Genomic DNA, 24,705 nt, shown 5'->3' on the forward strand with positions numbered 1-24,705 from the left:
TTTGTTGTAATCTATTTAAAAATCATGAATCTAACAGTGTTTTTGTGTGAAGACGAGGGCAAATTTTATAAATTATTGATAATTGAACAATCATCAAATACATCTCTAACAAATTTTACATTTTTGTCTAGCTTTTCGCACTCTCAGGAAAGGAGAACCCATTAAATGTGACTGATTTGTCAATTTTGTTTAGGCTTAAGTGAAGATACAATTTCCCTTTCCAAAGTTGATTTGTAGGCATTTGCTTTCTCACCGAACGATGCATGATAAAATTTTAAATTTTCGATGGTAAAATGGCCTACCTCTACCGAAATCAGTTCTGCTGTAGTGTATGTTTTTTTGGTGATCTCTCTTTCAAATGATTTGGTAGATGTTAAGAGAATGACTTGTACATTTATTTATTTCATAAACAAGGAAATGAGACCTGGTAAATTTGATAAAACTACCCTTTTCTTGTGCATGTGCTAATTAATGCTGGACAATTTTTAAAAATCACTGAACTATTTCAGCCCTTCTATTAAAAATGAACTCTTTTTGGTAGCTGCAAAGAAATGTAATCAATATCATCTGTTTGTTGAAACCTTAAAATATTAACGGCAAAAACCAACAGTTTTTGTCTGGAATTTTTAGGGACTTTGCAGAGATGTCTTTGCAGCTTTCAGGGACCTATCCGAGGAGACCCTAAATCTTTTACAGACCACACTGACATGACCTTCAAAATTTCAGGGAACACCCAGATGAGTCCTTGAATTTTTTAGGGACCACCAAGATGTGACCCTGAATCTTTTAAGGACTATCGTGATGTGACATTGAAACTTTCAGGGACCACCCAGATGAGTCCTTGACACTTTCAGGGACCACCCAGATGTGACCCTGAATCATTCAAGGACTATCCTGGTGTGACCTCGAAACTTTCAGGGACCACCCGGATGAGTCCTTGAAACTTTCAGGGACTACCCAGATGAGACCCTGAACCTTTCAAGGACTATCCTGATGTGACCTTCACTCGTCAACTTGTGCATTCACAAGCATTACTTGGTAAAGCTGACAGGCAGACGAATCACTGAAAAGATTTGGTCCAACTTCCTGCACATACAGCGTCACTATTTATGTCGGTCGAAGTTAAGATTATATAATGGCTTAACACAGCGTACTCATCGCTCCCATGTGTGACTGGTCGGCCGGCTCCAAAACACGTCTTTGCATATTTATCACGCGACGAGATCTACAAGGCATGTTCTTCCCGGCATAAATGTGATAAACTGGGCAGTGGCTGAACCTTCAGTCGACTTAGACGAGCAGTCCTTGACGATTAATGGTAATTTACTCGCTGATTGAAGTATGCTCTCACTAGCCGACATGACGCTGGTCTGAACAGTAAACAATTAACAATTAATTATTCGCAAACAATCAGTTCATGATGGCACATTCCATTTTAACCTACAGGGGCATCTAGGATTGTGCGATTGTGTAAGGTCCCGGTAAGGTACATGTTGCTCTTTTATGCTGTAAAGTTTTCCCACCATTTAAAATACAATGGTTGTATGTTACAGTCTTCATGATTAATTTGGAGATGTAGTCAATGATATTTTTCTCATTAAGCGAGACACTGAATCGTACACCAACTAATATGGTCCTTGCTAATTTACATAGTAAAGGTCACGGGTCACATTGTTGTGAGGCTCTGCATTGTTTCAAGTCGAGTGTGTAAACAGCGTGCTGTTTGAATGGATTTTGACTACTGCACTAATTCCTTCGTCGGAAAGGGTTGCCGATTCTGAATGTAGGACATCCATTACCCCAATTATTTAATGACAGGACTACATGGAAAGCAACGGAATACTGGATATCTCCGACGAATTTGATGTCAGTTACCATGGTCCTTTGTGGAGTGTTCCCAATCTCGACAATGATGTCAGCAACTGTGATTGTAGCGTGAACATGACTAAGACTATGAGTCCTTGAAACTTTCAGAGACCAACCTGAGGTGTCCCCGAATCTTTCAAGGACTATCCTAATGTGACCTTGAATCTTTCAAAAACCGCCATTGCAATTCAGACGAGTCCTTGAAACATTCAGGGACCACCTTGATGTTTCCCTGGATCTTTGAGAGACCACTCTGATGTGACCTTGAAACTTTCAGGGACCACCCGGATGAGTCCTTGAAACTTTAAGGGACCACCTGGATGAGTCCTTGAAACTTTCAGGGACCAACCAGAGGTGCCCCTGAATTTTTCAAGGACTATCCTTATGTGACCTTGAAACTTTCAGGGACCACCCAGATGAGTCCTTGAAACTTTCGGGGACCACTCTGATGTGTCCCTTAATCTTTTTAAGGGGCCACTTAGATATGACCCCTAAACATTTTTAAGGACTGGCCTAGAGAGGCACTTTGAAATAGTAAAGAACCGATCAGATATGATCCCGAAACCTTCAAATGCATCCAGGTCCTCTAAACAATACAGCAATCATCAAGTTTTGACCTCTAATCTTGACATTTTCAAGAATGTGTATCAATGAGATGAATTATCCTTAAAAAATTGTCAAAAAGGATAAATTTACAATTTTTGAAAAGCAGATGGCTTTAAATGCTACAATTTTTTATAGTACTTCAACTTTTAATTCAATAATTACAGTTTTGATGTTTTCACTAGAAAATCTGATAATTACTAAATGCTTTGAGTGAACCCTCTCTTAGAGAGCACATTCTGTGACTTTTACTGTTCATCTTATAATCACAAAATAGTTCCAACTGTGTTTGATTCAGACTGGTAGTATAATCTGTCTAGCAGTGGTAGCCACTTATCAAAGTGTTCTTTAAAGGGACATTATTTGTATCTTTTGACTTTTTTTTTCACTTTTTCGATGTCTGAAATCCCTGGTCAAATCAATAGGAGACCTAAATTGTGACTATGGACGGCTTTAAGAATATGTAAAACCACCTTCTTGCTCTTTACGGCAAGTTCAATGTTGATAAGGGCGTCCGCGCGATTTGAACCAACCGCCATTATTGAACCCAAGCACATGACTACAACCCTTTTCAGAATTAGAGCGCGAAGCCACCGCAGTGAACTGCAATAAAACTGCTTACACTAATTAGTTTCAGCTGTAGCCGTGGCCACTTTGGTGTTGAACATGGCTACTTGATAAAGACCAAAAAGTCTGCTTGTACAAAGGCAAAACTAGCTCTGTCTGAGGCTCGAGTTGTAAATGAGAGTTTACGATTGGCACCCTGTGTTCAAGATTAAGATACAATGTAACATTACCATGCACTGGTCCATGTACAAATCTTTTTTATTTCAACTTCCCCAGACAAACTGTCTGCATGGGGCATACAATGTTGTCGACTTTGCCAGCTGGCTACAGCTGAAACTAATTAGTGTGAGCAGTTTTATTGCAGTTCACTGCAGTGGCTTTGCGCTCTAATTCTGAAAATGGTTGTAATATTACTACGCATACGTCAACCATCAGAGTACATCTTGAAAATGAATGGCCTGTGACCTACACACCAACTTCAGCACAATGGATATCGAGGAGCACACGGTGCATCAACAAATGCACGTCTCACAAACTACTGTCAAATAGTGAAACTAAGCAGGGTATGTGCTTGTAAGTTTGATTTTAGTATCGATGACACGGACTGTGAAACAAATAAAACCATAGACGCAATTGGGTCAATGGTAAAACTAAAACGATGTCAAATTGCTGTGGTGATAGTGAAACAGGTACACAGTATTATGCATTTTCTGTGCATTTGATCGTTAGCAAATCTTCGTCAACTTTTCAGATTTTTAGGGCATTTTCTTGCCATTAAATTGGCAGTTCTTCAGATTACCAATATTCAGTTTTATTCATCGACATTGTTAACGTAAAAACTGTAGAACAAAATTAACATAATCTATGTAAGAAACTCTCTACAACTATTAAAGTCAAGAAAACTCAAAAAGTTCTACAACTACGAACTCAACTATAAATCAATCAATACTATAATCAATTACTATTTCAATACGCACCTCTATTCCTGGGTCGGAGGGTGAATTCATGGGTTATTTTGGCATCAAGTACAATCGATGTGGCCAGTCTACTAGTTAAATAGGCGGGCACTCATTCTATTGTCGCAAGAGAACATGATAATGATCTTGTGTTGCAAGGTTAATGTAGAGGGCGCTCTAATGTAAACTACTTCAATTCGGTTCATATCAATGCAGTGTTCATTGTCATTCGTTACAGTATTAAAAGTCTAACATCTAACATTTGGTTTTCAGGTCATCACTAGTCATTTTAGAAAATGAGAATATTAGGTACCAAATTTTTTTTTTAAAGTTTAAATTTTTCAGCAGTATTGATATTGTGAACTTTATTCTTTACATTTTCCCATGTTTTATTTGTAAGCAAACCACCACTGTGTTCGATAACTCTGAGGTATGTCCCCTTCCCAGGCACAGTCTTCTCCTTAACAAATGACGCATTATTTCCGGTTGTGTTATTAAGAATTTTTCTTCTTGTTTCTTCCACTTATTGTAACTTCTGCTTGTAAAAATACTGTTGAATGACTTGTCAACCATATTATTTCTCTTCTTAGCTCTGGGTTCTACAGAGGAAATGTTCTTGATTTCTGACAGCTTTCGCTTTGGCGGCACATCAGTCTTGACTTCACAGTGAATAATCTCTTCCTCCTCTTGTTCCTCCTCCTCTTCCTCCTCCTCCTCCAAACTACAAACTGATTCATTTGGATCAATGTGTATTTCATCCAGACTCTTGCCATGAAATTCATGAATCCTTCCACTCTCAGCTAGGAACAGAAGCTTGCTAGTTTTTGCCAAGAGCATCGCCTCTTCCGGGAGTCTATAAAACTCGCGATGGACCCCAATGTTATAAACCATGTGATTTGCTAGTTGCTCCAGCTGGTGCCTTTTTAGGCTTAAAATCTGGGAGATAGTTGCAAGATGTTTCCTAAACTTTGTGCATGTGATTGTTTCAGGATTCTTCACGTTGGCTTTATCAACTAACTCCCTGAGGACTGTAGAGGCTCTGAGGGAAGTAGTGGAACCCTGAGTGACTCTGGAAAAGATGTACTGATCACTTGTATTTTCCATTCTGTGGTATGTTATTATCATGTCCACACTTTCCTTTGTGTTTCCGTGAACAGGACTGGTACTCCCCCTCCTCTCTTCCCTCTTACTCTCACGAATTTTAATCCATCCATTGCAGCTTTCTCTGATGGTGTCAGCGACTTAAGGTAGCTACATACCTTTAGACACTTTCAGATTTTAATTTTTTTCTCAGTTGAACACGTCCCAAACCCCAATAAAGTATACATTTTCTGAAAGCCCTGATATAGACCTATCCGACCAAGTACAGTACACAGTCATTATTTGCATAAGAGTCACGTGACAAGCGTTTTGCTGAACCTTCCAAAAACCGGTTTTTTCCGCCTTATGCAAACACGCTGCAAGATTTTCGGTTAGAATTTCTTCATTGACAAGCCTTGACAATATCCTTCAAAGCCGCGTCTGCGATTTTTTCCCGGAGGCTCCATTCAAATTATATGGCGTGATAATTAAAATTCCTTGAAAAGCACCTTCATCTAACACCTTTAAGAGCGCATTAAAAAAAAACAAAGGCATATAAAGAAAATCCAGACACAGTTTTGAAGGATATTGCCAAGGCTTGTCAATGAAGAAATTCCAACCGGAAATCTTGCAGCGTGTTCGCATAAGGCGGGAAAAACCGGTTTTTGGAAGGTTCAGCAAAACGCTTGTCACGTGACTCTTGTGCAAATAATGACCGTGTACTGTGCTTGGTCGGATAGCTCTATATCAGGGCTTTTAGAAAATGTATACTTTATTGGGGTTTGGGACGTGTTCAACTGAGAAAAAATAAAAATCTGAAAGTGTCTAAAAGGTATGTAGCTACCTTAAGGATTTCATCATGTAGTGATTTTTCCGTACTTGCTTGCTGTACATAATCATCTATTCGGATGATTCCACCTCCTGTTGATGTCTTCTGTTGAACAATATTAGTTGAGCCAGAGTTATTCTACTTAAAGTTTCAGCAGTCATTTTTCCTGTCGCCTGTATGTCTTTCTTGATGCTTTTTTCTGTGTCTGATAGGTACTTATTGAATGCCATGCAATCTTAAGTATTGGGTATCAACTTCGGCTTACTCCATCCAACTTCTCTTCTTTGTCGCAGAGCAGAAGACGTAACTCTGACCCTCCAATCACTATCTTTCAACTTTAAGAATTCATCAACTTCTTGAGCTTTTTCTCGGGACTCTTCCATGATGTAGTGATTTTGGACAACCACTGCAAGGTCACCAAGGGCGAGTCCAACTCGTAGTGCATTTGAGTATGTCTCATGAGTCTGTGTTTTTTCACAGTAACCTGACATGACCCTCACACTTTTTACAACTGTGTCAAATGACTTGGCTCTGACAAGGTCTGCAGCATATACCATGCGTGGATCTTTTGCCCTAGCGTGTTTCAGCACTTTGGCAAGAGTTCTCATCTTTTCTCGGCACCGGGCATCTTTGTTAAACGAATTGCTCCTGTCCAGCTCATTTTGTCCCACCCTCAGAATATTTACATCATTTTTGGCTATGAGTGTAATTTCATCCTGTTTCATCTTGCTGATGACTTCAGCAAGTTTGATAGATGTTTGATGTTTCATTGGCAACAGCATTCTTGCTCTCTTTGAAAGCTCCACATGTCTGGCAGATGGATTTCTTACTGTGCAGTGTTTGTTGTAGTGAACTCTCAGTGACTTTTTACTAAAATAACCATAACAATCAGGGCATGGATAAAACTGTTCGATACCCTTCTTCTCGTCAAACTGTGGTCTCTGTCTAACAATCAGATCTGCAGCTTCTCCTCTGAAGACTTTCTTATTATGGTCATGATTCCCTTTATTTTTTATTCTGGCCCACATTCTGTTTTTCAACTTTTTTTCTCTGTCCGGTACCGCCATGGCTTGAGCGACCAATCTTTCTGTGCTATGGCGCCTTCTCAGATGCCTGACCAGTTTTGCCTGCTTTTTTGAGCAGTACAGACAGTAAGAATATTTGTCCCATTTTCTTTTCCCGGTAGGTGGGTTTGAACTTCTTACTACATATGGTTTACTGTGACAACTCTTTGTTGTCTGCTCCACTGTGGTCTCTGTCTCAAAACTGCACTCTTTAACTCCATCACTGCAGGCTTCATCACTAGCTGGGATGTAGTCAGGATCATGAGATTTGTCATCTGACGAAAATTCCACATCATTGGTGGGTTTAGATCCAGGGAAATGTTTCTCTTTTATCTTCAAAACATTGACATCCATCTTTGACTGAAAGTTCTCGGTGATCTGTGTTTCAAAACTGCACTGTCTGACTTCATCACTGCATGCTCCATCACTAGCTGGGATGTTGTCAGGATCATGAGTTGTGTCATCTGACGAAAATTCAACATCATGGGTGGGATTAGATTCAACGAAGAGTTTCTCTTTTATCTTCAAAACACTGGCATCCATTTTTGAATTAAAGTCATCATCAAGGGATGTCACGTCACTTGAAGGTATGTTATGTTCTGACAAATTACAAATATCATCTGGCAACACAGTCTCCATTTGGAACTCACACTGGGGATTACCTCTCACCAGTGTAATCTGAAAAACATTTGAAAGATACAATTTTAGTGATTTTATGATCAGAGCATTCATATTGCTTATACTGAACAGATGATACATAAACAATATGTGAAGTTGAATGAACTATTCACTGTCAGTATTTATGGAGTCATTTTCAACCTCTATAATTTATCTAATGTTATTTCTCATTATTTTACTTTTGAGGTCTGAGAGCGACCTATGCCACAGTTTTACTGGTACAAATAATTTGTTTGCTCCCACTGATTCCTAAGGCCTGATGTAAAATTCTTGAAAATAAAACAAAAACCTCCCAATAGTGGCAATGGCTGTTCAGAATGTGGATGTTTTAAAGTGTATGTCCCGCATAAATTCAAAGTTAATTTTGCTTAAAATGAGCCATGCTATATGATTTTGCCACCCCTACTTTATCAAATAAATGCATCACCCCAATGAAACGACGCGGTTAAATATTATTAAAATGCAATATGTTGTGCGACTTTGAAGTTAGCTGCCATTCGGGTCGTTTCGGAATTCGCGGGCATTGCCACCGGAAATGACATAACTAATAGAATGTACGAGTGAGTGTGTTCACCTCGGCCATAGCGAATGCTTACCGCTGTGGCTTCAACATGGTGAGAATACGGATAGTTTTCAATCGGATTCGAACCCACAACATACGGCATCAGTCGCCTAGCTGAGAGGCCTGAGACAGAACCAGTCGGCTAAATCTCCACTCCCATTAAAGAGTGGTTCAATAGCCGGCTAAGTTGTTACATTTTTCTGACTGAGACCTTTCAACACGTTGTAGAGTTCATGAAGCACTCACGCACGCATGCTCACTATCATACATCGCACATACACACTTTATCGAAGCGAAGAAACGAATTTCATCGCTTTAACTGGGCGAACGATAACCTCGGGGACAATTCTGTCCACCAGCAGTGTTACCGACCCAGGATAGAAAATACGGATAGTTTTCAATCTATCAATCTGAGAAGTTACGCCTTTGGTGGCTGAAGTAACTGCAGCCATTGTCAGTTTATTGCATTTTAGGATGATGTATTAGCCGCATTTGACAACATTACAAGAAAGGGTCAGAAAAGAGGCATTCAGACAAGCGTTTTCTGCGGTGCACATTTTCGAGTGCCGTGACTTAGAATAAACACGGTTCGGAAGCCAGATGTACGGTAAGATAGACATTAATTCCTGGAGTTACTACATCGATTATGTAATTGCAATGCCGTACCAGTACGACCACTGTCACCAGAAAGCTTCGCGTGTATCATCATCAACTGTGGACAAGTGCGAGAACAGCAGCAAGACTGCGACAGGTTGCCCAAAACATGTCAAGGATGCGGGGGCCGCGGAGAAGTATGGCCGTGTTTACATCCCCAAGACTGATCGCCGATTCAGATGCTTTACGAAAGTGACTGTAAATAAATAAATGAATACAAGTACTAGATCCCATGCATGTGTGACTCTATAATTAGTAACGTTAGGAGATATCTAATTTTATCTTCCTAAAAAGTTTACGTAGTGATTGACTGACTCTTTGCGAGACTGAACAATAGGTTGTGTATAATACAGCACGGTGCTGCCAGTAACAGTGACACAACGTGTAGCAAAGAAGTTTATACTGTTGACGAAGCAGTCGCGTTGTCGTCATCTGTTCCCTTCTGCTCGACTGTCTCCCCTAAAATATTTTAGCTTCTTTGAGAATTTCGCAGTCATGAAACAATGAACACTGTGCTTTATATCGCTGACACTTAATCAAGAAAAAAAACTGTGGAAGCGTAGCTGATCACTCCGTCCATAGACCCTAAAAACGGATGCTCCGTCACAGAAATGGCCGGCTGAGCCGCCGCCCGGCCTCGGGTGCCAGTGTGCCCGATATTTACATCATGTCAATTTTAATGTATCTCTTCCCGAGAATTTGGCTAGACATGTCTTTACGGTCACATATTTTTAAAAGTGCCAATGTTCATGTGAGGTTTTATAACGCCAAACTGAAGATTTTGCGGCGAGAATACTACCTTTGGTGTTTATGCTAACGTGACCCTCAGCCTGTTCCACTTCCAGCTGTTGAATGATAGGAAAGATGTGTGTTATGAACGGTGGACAATTTTCAACTTGATCTCTACTACATTTATCTACAAGCGTCATGGTGTAATTCAAATTTTTATATACAGATTTTGAACGAGGCACTTTGTGTTGAGAAGTAATAATAAGGTGGGATGGCAACTCCAGACTTATATTTATATTTTGTTAGCTTGCGGTTGTGTGTACGGTAGTGCACTGGTGTGTTTGACTGTGGTCACGGTGGGCTTGTCACTGACGCGACGGTCAACAAGAGTTCCGCTCTTGTTCTCGTTTAGGTTAAGGTTCCGACTGTTAAATTTGCAGGCCTGTAAATTCTGAACAGCTTTGTCATATCTTCTGTGACGATGATATTCTCAGTTGCACTGCTTTCACTCATGAAATTATCACTATCTCCATAGTCAATGCACGAAGTCACCATCACCCATTCTATTAGTGACGTCACAGCTACTTACGCCAAAACGGGGCGAGCTCGGCAATTTCCGGAAAATGTCGCCATGATGGAAATCGAAAAGTGCAACTTTTCCCGTGTTTTCGTCGAAATAACATAATACAACCGTCTAAAAACCGCTCAAAAAGCTTCAGTTTGTGTGTAAATGTTTGTTTTATTAATACCAATTTCATTGACAACCAGAACTATAGTATATGCCCCAAGTCAAACGAAAAACTCTCAAAATGTGGCAGGACTCACCCTTTAAATATTGGCATTTCAACTTATGTCAGCTTTTCACAATACTGACATGGAGGGGCAAAAGACAAACATGTAATGTTAATGTGTTTGAAAGCCTAATCACTTTACTTTTGATCCCTATTGATACTTGGAAAGAACATACACATGTAAACTAATACTACTGTCCATGAATTTCCAATGTGACACAAAATCGTATTTGTTTGTTTCAAGTTCTTGACAACGAGTAAGTCAAGACAAATCGGTGAAGTTCTTAAATTTTTCCATGTTAAAAAGTCACAATGTTGGCTCTTTATGTTTTGACCAAAGGGAATTGAAACACAATGTATAATGTTTCAGCATCCGAAAGACAAATTCAGTTATTTATGAAGTTACTGACCACAATTTGTAATGCAAGTAAAGAAAAATAGCTGAAACTATAATGATACAATATGGTGATTGCACATTACACAACTGCATATTTTACATTTTCCTCTCTTATCTTCCAATGTAAATATTATGAGCAGCTAATGTGCATTCCTTCTCCTACAATGAAATATTATGCTGAATGTATTTTTATACAGGGGTCAAAACAACTGGTGGATATGTATATCACTAGGCAGCATTACCGTATGTGACTAACACTGAACTTCTGGAAGCAGTATCTACATGAACTTGGAAGTTATAAAGCTTTTCTTTGAGAGTTGGAGAGTCATATAGGGTGTGTCTGTCCTTATAGGTTTAACACAATACTGTACGTAACACAATGGTCAATGTCTTTACTGCTACTCACAGTGTATCATACATAGCAGATTACTAATTGCACTTTCCAGCAGACAGTGCAAATGACCCACGTTTGATACACGCATTTATTACTAGCACTCTTAATAGCAAAACTAAACAACAAGAACAATGAGAAAAAATTTCAACAACACTGAACAAAATAAAAAAATATAATCAGTAAATAGTTGAAGAAGGCAAGAAAGATAGGCCAGACCAACAACATCAGTAGGAAAAAACCAAGCGGCAGGAATACAGCTGCCACTGGAAAGCAGTGGAAAAAATGTAAGAAAAATAATAGTGAGCTAACCAAGGGTTGCTAAAAAATCCAAAGTAATGAACAATAAGGAAAGGTACACTTATCTACATGTATCTACATAGTGAGTCTCAACAGGAGGTAACAACCTAAGCTACAACCAAGTGGGGATGTGATGAGAGGCTGTTTCCCCTACTCCGCAAAGAAAAAACAGGTACAGTGGTGATGAGATTCATAAGGGTGTCGTCGAGGTTAAAGTGGAATATGCAAATTCATTTTCTGTGGTCAAGGGACAAGTGGGACAAATCTCTTAAATACAAGTTCAAGCAGGTAAGTAATTATTGGTGACAGAAATTTATTTGATTTGTTAAGATTCCAACTAAGTACCTGCTGCACCAATTCAAGAAGCAAAGATGCCAGTACAAACATGTATTTTCTGACCTACAATATCATGAATACTAACTTATAAAATGACATCTACAAACCTTCTCTGGCATTACCACATGTAAATGTTGATATCGTTTCTGGATCAGGTTATAGTGAAAAAGTGCATGAACGAAATGCATGCAGTGTGAAAAATACATCATTGATATTTCCTTTGAATATTTTTCATATTAACTAATGAGCTATTTTGCAGATTTGAGTATAAAATACCTCCACAAATTGTACTGTCATCAAATTTCACACTTTGGTAACCATCAGACTGTTCTGAAAATGTGAAAAAAAGCATCTGCAGACACAAGATCCTGTATTTGTCAATGTTAAACACCTAATGCACAATTAAATAAGTCACTAAAAATTTAAACATGGGCATTCCAAAAATAATGAGAGAGCCAAAGATCACTCCAAAAAGCGAACACCTGTCTGCTTGCATGTCCAATGACAGGTAGTCTACACAAAGAAAAGTCATTTTGATTTTTCTCATCATGCTCACCTAAAATGCATTTGTCTGATCTTTGCAAGAAAATACAAGCGACCTAGCGGCCGATATAGCTCCGCTGTGTTTATGTAGAGAATAACTATTTTGATACATGTTGATGAAGAAGGTGGATAGCTCAATGCAGTGGCCAGAAAAAAGTGGCTAAAATAGCTGCAAAAATACACAATTGAAGATTTCATCATACTTTGAATATATCACATCAGATCATCCCTAAGAACATGTCAACCAAAGCTATCTGATGAGTAGTTTTTTGAGAGTAAAATTTTTTGACCAAAAATGGCAACAATTGCCCCCAAAAACAAAAATTGCAGATTTCATCATAATTTCAAAAGATTAAATTTGGTTCATCTATAGAAACCTGTATACCATATTTCAAAGCTGTTAGACCAGTACTTTTTGAGAAACACATTTTTTGACCAAAAATGGAAAAAATTGCCCCAAAAATTCAAAATTGCAGATACCATCATTATTTCAATAAATACTTTTAAGTTCATCTATAGAAACCTGTGTACCAAATTTTAAAGCTATCAGATGAGTATATTTGGAAATACACATTTTTTGACCAAAAATGGCAAAAATTGCCCCAAAATTACAAAATTGCAGATTTCATCATAATTTCAATAAATATCATTAAGGTGATCTGTAGGAACCTGTATACCAAATTGCAATGCTATCAGATGACAAGGTTTGGAAATACACATTTTTTGACCAAAAATGGCAAAAATTGCCCCAAAATTATGAAATTACAGATTTCATCTGAGATTCAATATATATTACTTAGTTCATCTGTAGAAACCTGTATACCAAATTTCAAAACTATCAGACCAGTACTTTTTGAGGAATACATTTTTTGACTAAAAATGGCAAAAATTGCCTTAAAAATGCAAATTTGCATATTTCTCCACAATTTGAACAAATCTGAAAAAGTTCATCCCTAGGGACAAATGTACCAAATATCAAAGCTATCTGACTGGTAGTTTTGAAGAAGAAGATATTTTAAAGATCTTTTTACCAAAAATGACAAAAATTGCCTAAAAAATACAAATATGCAAATTCAACCACGATTTGAACAAATCTGACTGAAGTCACCCTAAATCAACTGCATATCAAATTTCAAAGCAATCGGACAAGTGGTTTCAGAGAAGAAGATTTTTTTACCAAAAACACCAAAAAATGCCCCAAAAATACAAATATGCAAATTTCACCACAATTTGAAGAAACTTAAGTGAGGTCACCCCAAGTGAACTGCAAACAAAATTTCAAAGCAATCGGACTTGCGGTTTTAGAAGAGAAGGCAATTGTTGACGGACGACGACGGACGATGACGACGGACGACGACGGACGATGTTGGACAACGATGGAAAATCAACCTATTTGATAAGCTCCGCGTCGCTGACAGCGGAGCTAATAAAAGATGAATTAAACAAGATAAAACATGCAAGAAATAATTCAGGAAAAATAATAACCACAAGTCCTTGCATCAAACTTAAAGGTACATCTTGGTGTCATCGTCATCATATTTACTCAGAGAGGCAACGCTGTGCTTTGTTCTTGCTCAAACTATGACAGATATAATTTGGGGAACTTTACAAAACAAAACAGCCAGAACTTTATTTGAAAAAATTGCATTTCTTTCTTCTCTAAGCCTATGCAGCAGTTCAGTTTTGTGCATCTACCATATCAACAGCATTCTGATTGTATAGAGAAGCAGTTCTAGAATTCTGTGAATTTACCATATCATGATATTTAAAAGCATGATTATTTGATTTAATTATTGAAAGCTGCCTTCATAACTACTACTTTAAATCATACTTATTACTTCGCCTAATTTCATGATGGCACAATATCGTGCATTTCAAGAATGACAAACAATTTAATTTTTGCAGCATTCGGACAATGCATGACAGTTTTAGTTTATAATCTAGACACTTTGGAAATCTCTCACAAAGGACATATCTGTTGGTGCTGTGTATACATACTGCACGTTTGAAACATGTTAGTCCACGATCTGATTCTCTGACTTAGTTTTTTGATAAGTCCTTTTATAAAAGGTGCACATAGTTTTTTATTCTGAGGGGCAGTTTTACAAAATAAATTTTTTTTTTAGTTTTTAGCAGGGAAGTTTTATGAAAAGTGCACTTTAAGTTTTCTGAGGGGTAGTTTTATAAAAGGGACCAGTGTGCCCTCTAAGCCTATGGGGCGCGCCATGACTCATGAATATTCTCTGTGACGCAGGAATATTTTCAGTTGAATAGGAAATTATACTTTGTGACATAAGAAAATTTCACAAATTTTTCTATTGACTCAAACGTTTTCAGAAATCTCTTCTGTTAGAGGGCACACTGAAAGGGACCTAACGGCCACAGAGCCCCACTGCGTTATGTAGAGAATAACTATTTGTGACAAGTGTTGACAAAGAAGGTGGAAATCTTTGATAGCTCATTTCAGGATAGCATGACAAAAAATGGTTAAAATAGCTGCAAAAATACACAATTTAAGATTTAATCATAATTTGGATATTAATCTCATCTCTAAGGACATATCAACCAATGCTATCAGATGAGGAGGTTTTTGAGAAACAAATTTTTTGACCAAAATATCAAAAATTGCCCTTAAAATACAAAATTGCAGATTTGATCATAATTTCAATATATCACATTTAGTTTATCTGTAGAAACCTGCATACCAAATATCAAAGCTATCAAACTAAAACTTTTTGAGAAACAAATTTTTTGACCAAAAGTGGCCTTAAAAATACAAATTTATATATTTCTGCACAACTTGCACAAATCTTAAAAAGATCTTCCTTAGGGACCTATGTACCAAATATCAAAGCTATCTGACCTGTAGTTTTGGAGAAGATTTTTAAGATTTTTTGACCAAAAATGACAAAAATTGTCTTCAAAATACAAATATGCAAATTTCACCGCGATTTGAACAAAACTCACTAAAGTTACTCTAAGTAAACTGCATATCAAATTTCAAAGCAATCAGACATGCAGTTTCAAAGAACACTATTTTTTACCAAAAACGGTAAAAGATGCCCGAAAAATACAAATATGCAAATTTCACCATGATTTGAATAAACTTGAGTGAAGTCACCCCAAGTGAACTGCATATCAAATTTCAAAGCAATCAGACAAGTGGTTTCAGAAGAGAAGGCAATTGTTTACGGATGGATGGACAACAATGACAGAAAATTAGTCTATTTGATAAGTTCCTCATCACTGACAACAGAGCTAGAAAATACAGAGGAGTAGAGAAGAACCTGAACAACACAGAAAATAACCCTTATTCAATCACTGTGTGCCTTAGATCGTTCAATGACAGTGATTGGTTACAGAGGTGTCTGGTTTATAAAGTTCTTTTACGGAGCAACGTGTATTAAATGAAGATACCCTTTATTATTTACACAATTACCATCATCATCACCATCATTGTCATAAAAGAAATTCCTGTACCGATGGTTTTCATTTTTAAACATTTGTTATGATTAATACATGAAATGACTGTCATGATATTCAGGAACTTGAAGTGCAAAGAATGTAAGCTGTTTACTTTCACATCTTAATATGATATCATTGCATGATATTTCTTTACTGAAAATGTACATTACAATGTTGTGACATACATTTTAAAATTTTTTAAGGCAAAAATGTTGGTCCAGGAGTAAAATTGCCTTTAATGCCACCACAGTAACTTTTGAGAGATTTTCAATATTTCATGTCACACATCACACAACCTATTAATATCAATGATCCTATAGAATCATGGAGAGTCACCAACCTCAGTGCACAATGTGACTGTTTCAATTCCTTGTGCTAAAAGAATTTGTCAAAATGAATTTCTGCATACACATAAATTCAATACATTGACAAATGAAGTGCAATGTACTAGTATTTGATATAATACATATGGGAAGAATTTGATCCCCATCAACGGACATTCAGTACAATCTGGCTTGGTTTCTGTTGACCAGCTTGGGCGAAGAACATGGTCACAAATACAGCTACTGTTGCTTTAAAGGTCTGGTGAAATGCCCATGTTGCAAAATCACAGAAATACAGTTAATGGTCTGTAAAACAGTTACATTCATTTCTTTTTTCGTTTAGCGCGCGTGATTATGAAATATGGCAAAAGAAAAATGCAATGTGGGCGTGTCCCCCGAGCCTCTCCAGTCGACTTTTTTCGGCTTTCCGAAGTTTGCCCGACGCCGTATCTCAATAACGGGAAGTAAAGTATTTCACACCTCCGTAAGCTCCCCACGGGGGGTAACTTCTAGGGTTTCCGCTTACATGGTCAGGACAGTGTCCTCCTTCACTATGGAAAGACGTTGTTCTTTTGGTGGCTGTGACAGCGGCAAGAACATGAACGGCTCAACTGTAAACTTTTCAAGTTCCTGTCAAGTGTTGAGTGTTTGAACCATAATGTGCTTGTCTCGGCTGGTTCGTACGATCGGCCACGGTCCCTTGGCTGAGCCTGCCTCGCTACTCGCTACACAGAAGCATGGAGGTAGTAGGAGGTTGGGACCGCAATGCAAGTCAACTGCATGAACACAACAATGAACGTTGTGACTGCCATTAAAATGCACAAGTCTACAACACGGAACGTCGGGACCGCAATGCAAATCGACAGTAAAAAACGTAAATGGGACCGTGATTAAAATGCACTACAACTACAACACGGAACGTTGGCCGGGACCACGATGCAAATCAGCTGCATGAACAGCAACACTGAACGTTGAGACTACCATTAAAACGAACAACAACACGGAACGTAAAGATCGCGATACAAATCATGGAGGTAGAGTCCTCCATGATACAAATCGACAGCAACACGGAACGCGTCGTTGGGACGGCAATTAAATTGAAGAACAACGGGGAATACCGGACCACGAGGACCGCGATGCAAATCGACCACAACATGGAATGTTTAAGACCGTGATTAAAATGCACAACACAGAACATCTAGACCGCAATGTAAATCAACTACCGGGTATAACACCGAACCTTGTTGCCTCGATTAAAATGCGTATGTCTGCTATGTATAGCAAAAGTTTAAATTCTCGCGAGCGAGCGTTCCTATGCCCGCTGTACACTGGGTAAAATGACGTCAAATTTATCGCAAGGGCTCGATAGCGTGTGTCTTAGTTTCAATTCTCGCGAGAGCCATTTATGCATGCTGTACACTAGACTAAATGACGTCAAATCTCTCGCGAGACTTGGCTCGATTGCAAATACGTACGACGGAAAGAACGCAATAATACGGAAGTAGACACAGTTTTTGCGAATCGCCAAGAGAGAAGCGCAGATTAAACAAAAGACTAAAAAACCCACGTTTTTCCTTTATTTTACCATATTTTTTAAAACAAAAATCAGTTTCGCCACTGTGGCGAATTAGGATCGATTTTTTTTCGCCACTTGGGATTTCGATTCGGATTGGCGAACGTGGCGAACTGGCAGCGCAAACACTGGCTCAGCCTGTTTTGTTAGCGGATACCGGGCAGAGATAAGGCGGTGTTGGACCGCTATTCAATGTAAATGAACACACCTGTGACGTCACAGACTAGTCCAGTCAATCTATGAGATTTTGGCACCTAACCCACCACAAATTGCAACAGAATTTTTTTCTCCAGAATGCATTATAGAGAGCTACCCTGAAAAACATATTAAAAGTTTACTCGAATCCACCATGGGGAAACATGCCTAATTTGCATAAATCAAATATGGCGGCCAACCATCCAACAAAATAACATAATTGGCCATATATCACATGTTAAACAAGTTATTTCAGTGATTTCAAAATCGGATGCTAGTTATTTGGCTCAGGGAATTATTTTGGAGGTATAATGTTTCATAAAGGTACTTCATTAATTTGCATAATATCAATAAGGCGGCCAACATTGTTACAAAAGATATTTTCGGTCATATACAACGTATTAAACCAGCTATTTAAGTGATTTTAACTTAAAAGTATATTTTTTGGCATGGGCAAACGATTTTCGAGATGCTATGATTTGCATAGGTACTTCGTTAATTTGCATAAATCCAATATGGTGGCCAACATAGCTACAAAAGACATTTTCTGTCACATACCACTCATTAACCATTTGAGCGCCAAAGTCTATTTTTAATGAACCACAGTCAATTTTTGTGCTATTTGCCAAAATTTTGACAAAAATTTGTAGCTGTTGAAAAATGTATCCATTTTGTCCAAATTATGAAAAAGTACAGAAAACTTCACAGAAATTGGTAAAATATTGTATTAAATTTTGGTGTAAAAATTACAGCAGTCAAAGGGTTAAACAAGCTATTTCTTTGTTTTGAAAGTTAAAAGTATATTTCTTTGGCATGGCAATGATTTGCATAGGTATTTCGTTAATATGCATAAATCCAATATGATGGCCAATATACTTACAAAAGTCATTTCTTTCATATACCACGTATTAACCCTTTGAGCGCCAAAGTATTTTTTTTATCAACTTATAAATGTTCCACGGTCATTTTTTCTGCTTTTTGCCGAAATTTTGATAAAAACCTGTTGCTAATGAAATATGATATCACTTTGGTCGATAATTATGAAAAAACGTACATAAAAAAATCACTGGAATTGGTAAAATATAGCATTAAAATTTTTGTGTAGAAATTACAGCAGTCAAAGGGTTAAACAAGCTATTTCTGTGATTTCAAAGTTAAAAGTATATTTCCTTTGTATGGACAAATGATTTTTGAGGTGCAATGATTTGTGTTGGCACTTCGTTAATTTGCATAAATCCAATAGGGCGGCCAATATACCTACAAAAGACATTTTCTGTCATATATCATGTATTAAACAATCCATTTCAGTCATTTTGAAGTTAAAATATATTTCTTGAGCATGAATAAACACCTTTTGCTGTTCTATGTTTTTGAAAGACACTTTGATAATTTTCATAAAATAAATATGGCTGCCAAATTAGTATCCAAATACCTTCCAATATAAATAAGGTTCTGGTAGAGCTTTTAGCACTAGGAATATAAGGAAGAAACTGTTAAGAGGGCACTGGACCCAACACAGCGTATTTTGCTCAAAATAATTTTTTTTGCAAATATTCATCCAATTGTGATTAATTTGTTAACTCAAGATTAAAAATTGGTTAGGTTCACTTTTTAGCTTGGCAAGCAGTCGTAAGTTGCATGATATAGAAGTGTTAATTTATGCAAATGTATGCAAATCACCCAATTTCCTGCTTCCATTTTATCCCAATTTCAAGATTTCCAAAGAATTTAACTCAAGTCTGGCTGGGTCAAATTTTCTGAAATTTTCAAATTATGTTCTTTAAATGCTATATAACAAAATAAATATTTTGTTTTGCAATAAAATTCCTACATTTTGAATAAGAGGCATGTTTATTTTGCTTATCATGCTTTTAAGCACTTTTTGGATTGTCATTCGTCAGCCCATGCCATTTTAGAATGAGGATAGATAATGAAAAATAAAATTGCAGTTTTTCCTACATATACTCTTGTTTCAAGTGAAATATTACACTTCACAAAATAGTTTCTATGGGTTTCCTTGTCATCTTAGATAGGAAATATTCCTTTGACAAAAAATGTATTGGCAATGTTTAGCTCCACCTCAAGTCCTTGAACTTTTTTTTTTAATGTGGAAAATGTACTTACAATAACGATCCATTTAAGAATAAAAGTTTATTTTAATAGGTGTCTGTGATACTTGATAAAATACTCTTAAATATATTGTATTTTGAAAAGAGTGTTAAAGCGAAGTTGGTAGACTTACATATGACTTCCGAACGGATTAAAATACGTAGATGTTTATGTGCGTTTACTATTGAGATGTAAGAAAGTCATGCAATTTTAATTATTTTGTTATTTTTCTATGTATGACAACCGTTAATGGTTGTTAGTTGTCTAATAATCTCTTTCTGAACATAACATTGGATTCATATCTGTGTACGGCATTATTTATGTTTTTTATAACGACGACAGGAACTAATTTGGGATAATTGGATTTCATATTTTTCACATTTCAAAAAAATGGTAGGTGCCGTATAGCTGAATGTTGCAATATTGCAAATTACTCATAAAAAAACCCAGTGTGTAACGTAAAAAGAAAAGCAGGTGATATTACATTTGCAGATAGAATTGTCATTACTTCGCCATCCAATTATCCCAAAGTAGTTCCAATCGTGTTTATATGTGTTTATAATGTACAGTGTCAAAACATGTAATCTTTAATGTTTACTGTTTTACAAAAAAGTCACGTACAAAATCTTTAGTTTTTTTATTTAGACTGAACCCCCTTCTTATTGACGAGTGCATCTTAGACTTTGGTACATCCCCCTAGATGATAGGCAAGAAGTCATCACATATAACAGCAAAAATACAATAAACACAACAAAGATAATAAAAATACAGAAACAAAAAAATAATGTGACCAAAAATAACAAATGCCACAATACAGACAAATTATGTCAGACTCTTAAAAACTTTATGGACACACAAACTCACAAAAATTGAAAACTGCATGCTTAGCAAAGGCTTAAAATTAATTCAAACAACTCATCAGCCCAACAGAATCCAACTGTTACACGATACAACATGTACATCTGGAAAAATGACACTTGGAAAAATGACTCATGATGTACTTGTTTGTATTGTGTAATAGTTAGATTCTGTGTTTGAATTAATTGTAAGCCTTTGCTAAAGCATGCAGATTTCAGTTTTTGTGAGTTTGTGTGTCCATAAAGTTTTTATGAATCTGATATTGTTTGCAATAGATCTAAGTTTTAATTTGTGTGTATTATAGCATTTTTTATTTTGGTCATATCATTTTTCTGGTTTTTTTTTTTAGCTTTGATGTGTTTATTGTATTTTGCTGATATGTGTTATGACTTCTTGCCTATCATCTTGGGGGATCTTATAAAGATGCACCCATCCATAAGAAGAGGATTCAGTCTAAATTAAAAACTGAAGATTTTGAACACGTCTTTTTTCAACAGTAAACATTACAGATTACATGTTTTGACACTGTACAGTGTTAAACACCCATACAAATAACAAAAATGCCGTACACAGATGAATCCAATGTTATATTCAGAAAGAGAATATATTATTCAGAAGACTAACAATCATAAACAGTCGTCATATATAGAAAATTCAAAATTTTAAAAATAAATGTACAGGGACTTAACACTTTCTTCTTGATAGATTCCCAGTGCTAAAAACTATACCAAACCCTCATTTATATTAGAAGCTATTAAGCAATGGGCATTAATATGGCAGCCATATTTAATTTATGCAAATTATCAAAGGGCTTTTGTAAAAATCGAACCACTAAAAGTGTTTCTTCATACCCAAGAAAAATATTAAAACTTTAAAATCACTGAAATAGCTTGTTTAATATGTGGTATATGACCGAAAATGTCTTTTGTAGGAATTTTGGCCGCCATATTGGAATTATGCAAATTAATGAAGTGCCTATATAAAACATTATACCTCCAAAATGATTCCCCAAGCCAAATTACTAGTGTAAGACTTTGAAATCCCTGAAACAGTTTGTTTAACATTTGATATATGACCAATTATGTTATTTTGTTGGATGGTTGGCCGCCATATTTGATTTATGCAAATTAGGCATATTTCCCCAAGGTGGATTCGAGTAAACTTTAATATATTGTTCTGGGTACCTCTCTGAAATGCATTCTGGAGAAAAAAATTCTGTTGCAATTTGTGGTGGGTCTAACCCTATTTTGACTGGACTAGACGGCCAACCTTGACGTCCCGCTGAGGGCGTGACCTGAGTGTCGCAAAATGACCCCATGAAAGCCGCGCATAGAAATATCAAAACAATCAACACTTGCGCGTACTTTTAGGATGCAATTCTGTTGCGAGTGTAATAGTATTGACCTCCTGGAAGATATTCAGTCACACGAACGGGACCATTTCACCAGACCTTTAATACAGCATAACCATTAGCTATTAAGTATCATAAAAAGGTTATTACTCACACTTGACGAGCTTTCTCTTGTCATGCTTTCACCAACGTATTCTGGATCTGTTACAGTAAAGCTCTGTCCACAGCTCTGTCTTGAAGTTGATAAATGCACATTTTCACCAACACATTCTGGATTTGATGCTGCACTGCTGTGTCCTCCAGTTGATACAGATCCTCTTTTACTGGTACATGGCATATTTTCACAAACATCTGGAGCTGATGCTGTATGACTCGACATCTGTCTTACAGCTGACACATTTCCCCTGATATTGGCACATGCAAACTGTAGAGCTGGTAATACTGCGTCATGGTGCTGGCGTGTTCTTTCTGAAAATTAATTATCATGCATGGTATCATGTACCGGTATGTCACAATCAACAAACCTTAGGGACTAATCAGTTTCTTTGGCTTGGGCGGGTCGTGTGTTTGTCATTGGATTCTTTTTTGTGGATATCAAAAAGTGACTCCCCAAACTCCCATTCAAAAAAAACATGGTGACCCCCATGCCAACTTTGAAAACTGGGTGATCGCCCAGGAGCTAAATGTACATATATATATACCAGTATATATATACGCACACACACACACAAACACACACAAAAGACACTCTTGCCACACTTGTATATGGTGAGTGTCCAGCAATGCTTTCGTTGTGTCATCAGTGTGCAGCAAAGCCAAAGCCAGGCACAGTCCATACTTGAGTGTGATGAGAATGTTTGGCTTTGCTTTGGTTGCACTGAAGCCAGATGCTCTTGGCATACTAATATGGCTAGAATGAAAGATTCCTGGCAATTGGTAAATTTCTGCCAAGAGACAAATAGACAATGTGTTTGAACTGAAGTAAAATACAAAGTAGTTATTTTCAGAATATTGAATTGAATATACGTATTGGCAGGCTCTTGAAGTTGCTTTACCCGTGCGGCACTGAAATTATCGCGTTTATAATTCGATAAGTTTTTTTTTTACTTAGACACGTTCATAGATTGCGTCGGAGGTCATGACCTTTATCCAACCAAAAGAGATGAACCACGTACACTCAGCAGGCTCAGTAATAACTGGCAACAATTTCAAAAAAGTGATTTGCAGACAAATATGTGCTTGAAGACTTTGGTAGTGTGTGAATATCACTATGAATTTTGTGTCATATGCCACAAGTAAAGTTGAATATAAGCCACATCGCATTCGTAAAATTATTTAAAAATTCAAAATGAAAGAGAGCCCGGCTGGCGACCGGTGGCAAAATAGTTTGTTACATTTTGGTTAATTCTGTCTGATTTTGCTTGCAGTATGGCATTATCAGTTTCTTGTTTCATATTTTTCCATGCCTGCAATTGGCGACAGCGGATATCACACAAGGGAAATTTTCACAGTAATTTTATTACGCTTACAAAGAGAAATTCATGTCTTTCACCAGAGTAGAGTGTGCCCGCGATCCTTAAAATAACATTTGTATAATACCCATATTCAAATGTCCAAAATTACTACATGTCTGCGGAGTGTCCCTGCAGCTGAATTAGTGCATGTTTTTGGAATGTCACAGATTTATTGCATGTCTTTTCCTGAATGTCCCAGTATTACTGTATGTTTTTGGAATGTCCCAGGATTTATGTTTTTGGAATGCCCCAATCTTGATGCCTGTTTTTGGAATGTCCCCGACTTGCTGGATATGTTTTTGAAACATGCCGGAATTGCAGCCTCTGTTTGAAACTCTCCAGAAATATAGCGAATTTCAGCCGAATTGATAACCAAGTAGACAGACACATTGCACAAATCAATACAGTCTTCAAAATTTAGCACAGTCAAATGGAATTCAAAAGAAATCAAAGCCAAAAAGTTTGAGTATCATGATTAACCTACTACCAGACTAAATCATTAAAAACACTGGGACTTACCCTAGAGTCAGTATTGTATTTAATGACTATTCCTTCCACTATTAATTGACACTTCAAATATTAATCATAATCAAATTGATTTTTTTTATCGATTGATTTCAAAGCTTTCTAAGGAATTTCAGCACAATTAATGATTTAATCTTGACTATGTCTGTACCAAACTGGTGGTCTTTCTGGCGAATTCATTTTGACTGTGATTCAAATGTGTATACCGGTAGTTCATGTTTTCAATATATAACGAAACGGTAAAATGAATAGTCAGAAATATTTTTCGAAAATACACGACATTTTCATACTAGTCAGAAACACAATGTAAAGTGTAATCATATCTGTAACGGTTGTTGCCACATGTATAGTTGAATAAAATATATAAATTCAAAATAAAAAGCCTTGCTTGCGGTTGCAAAGTCGAAAGCTGCACTCATAAAATGCCGCACTCGTTTACATTTGGG

At 37.0% G+C, this 24,705-nt stretch overlaps 3 protein-coding genes across 3 annotated transcripts in view; 1 reads left to right on the top strand and 2 right to left on the bottom strand.

Annotated features, from left to right (window-relative positions):
- LOC139123475 (uncharacterized) overlaps positions 1 to 24,705 on the bottom strand; it is a 1,125,851-nt gene that overhangs the window by 527,286 nt on the left and 573,860 nt on the right. The gene's annotated exons all lie outside the window — the stretch shown is intronic.
- LOC139123483 (filensin-like) overlaps positions 1 to 24,705 on the top strand; it is a 333,102-nt gene that overhangs the window by 79,115 nt on the left and 229,282 nt on the right. The gene's annotated exons all lie outside the window — the stretch shown is intronic.
- Positions 5,535 to 24,705, bottom strand: part of LOC139123455 (uncharacterized) — a 44,870-nt gene continuing 25,699 nt past the window's right edge. The window contains exons 4-5 of the mRNA XM_070689601.1: positions 22,375 to 22,688; positions 5,535 to 7,643 (exon numbers count right to left, since the gene is read on the bottom strand). Coding sequence (XP_070545702.1) covers positions 6,138 to 7,643; positions 22,375 to 22,688 — 1,820 coding nt within the window. The 3' untranslated portion in view covers positions 5,535 to 6,137. The remainder of the gene's footprint in view (positions 7,644 to 22,374; positions 22,689 to 24,705) is intronic.

This window comes from Ptychodera flava (assembly GCF_041260155.1).
Source record: "Ptychodera flava strain L36383 chromosome 23 unlocalized genomic scaffold, AS_Pfla_20210202 Scaffold_23__1_contigs__length_28996876_pilon, whole genome shotgun sequence".
NCBI classification, from domain to species: Eukaryota; Metazoa; Hemichordata; class Enteropneusta; family Ptychoderidae; genus Ptychodera; species Ptychodera flava.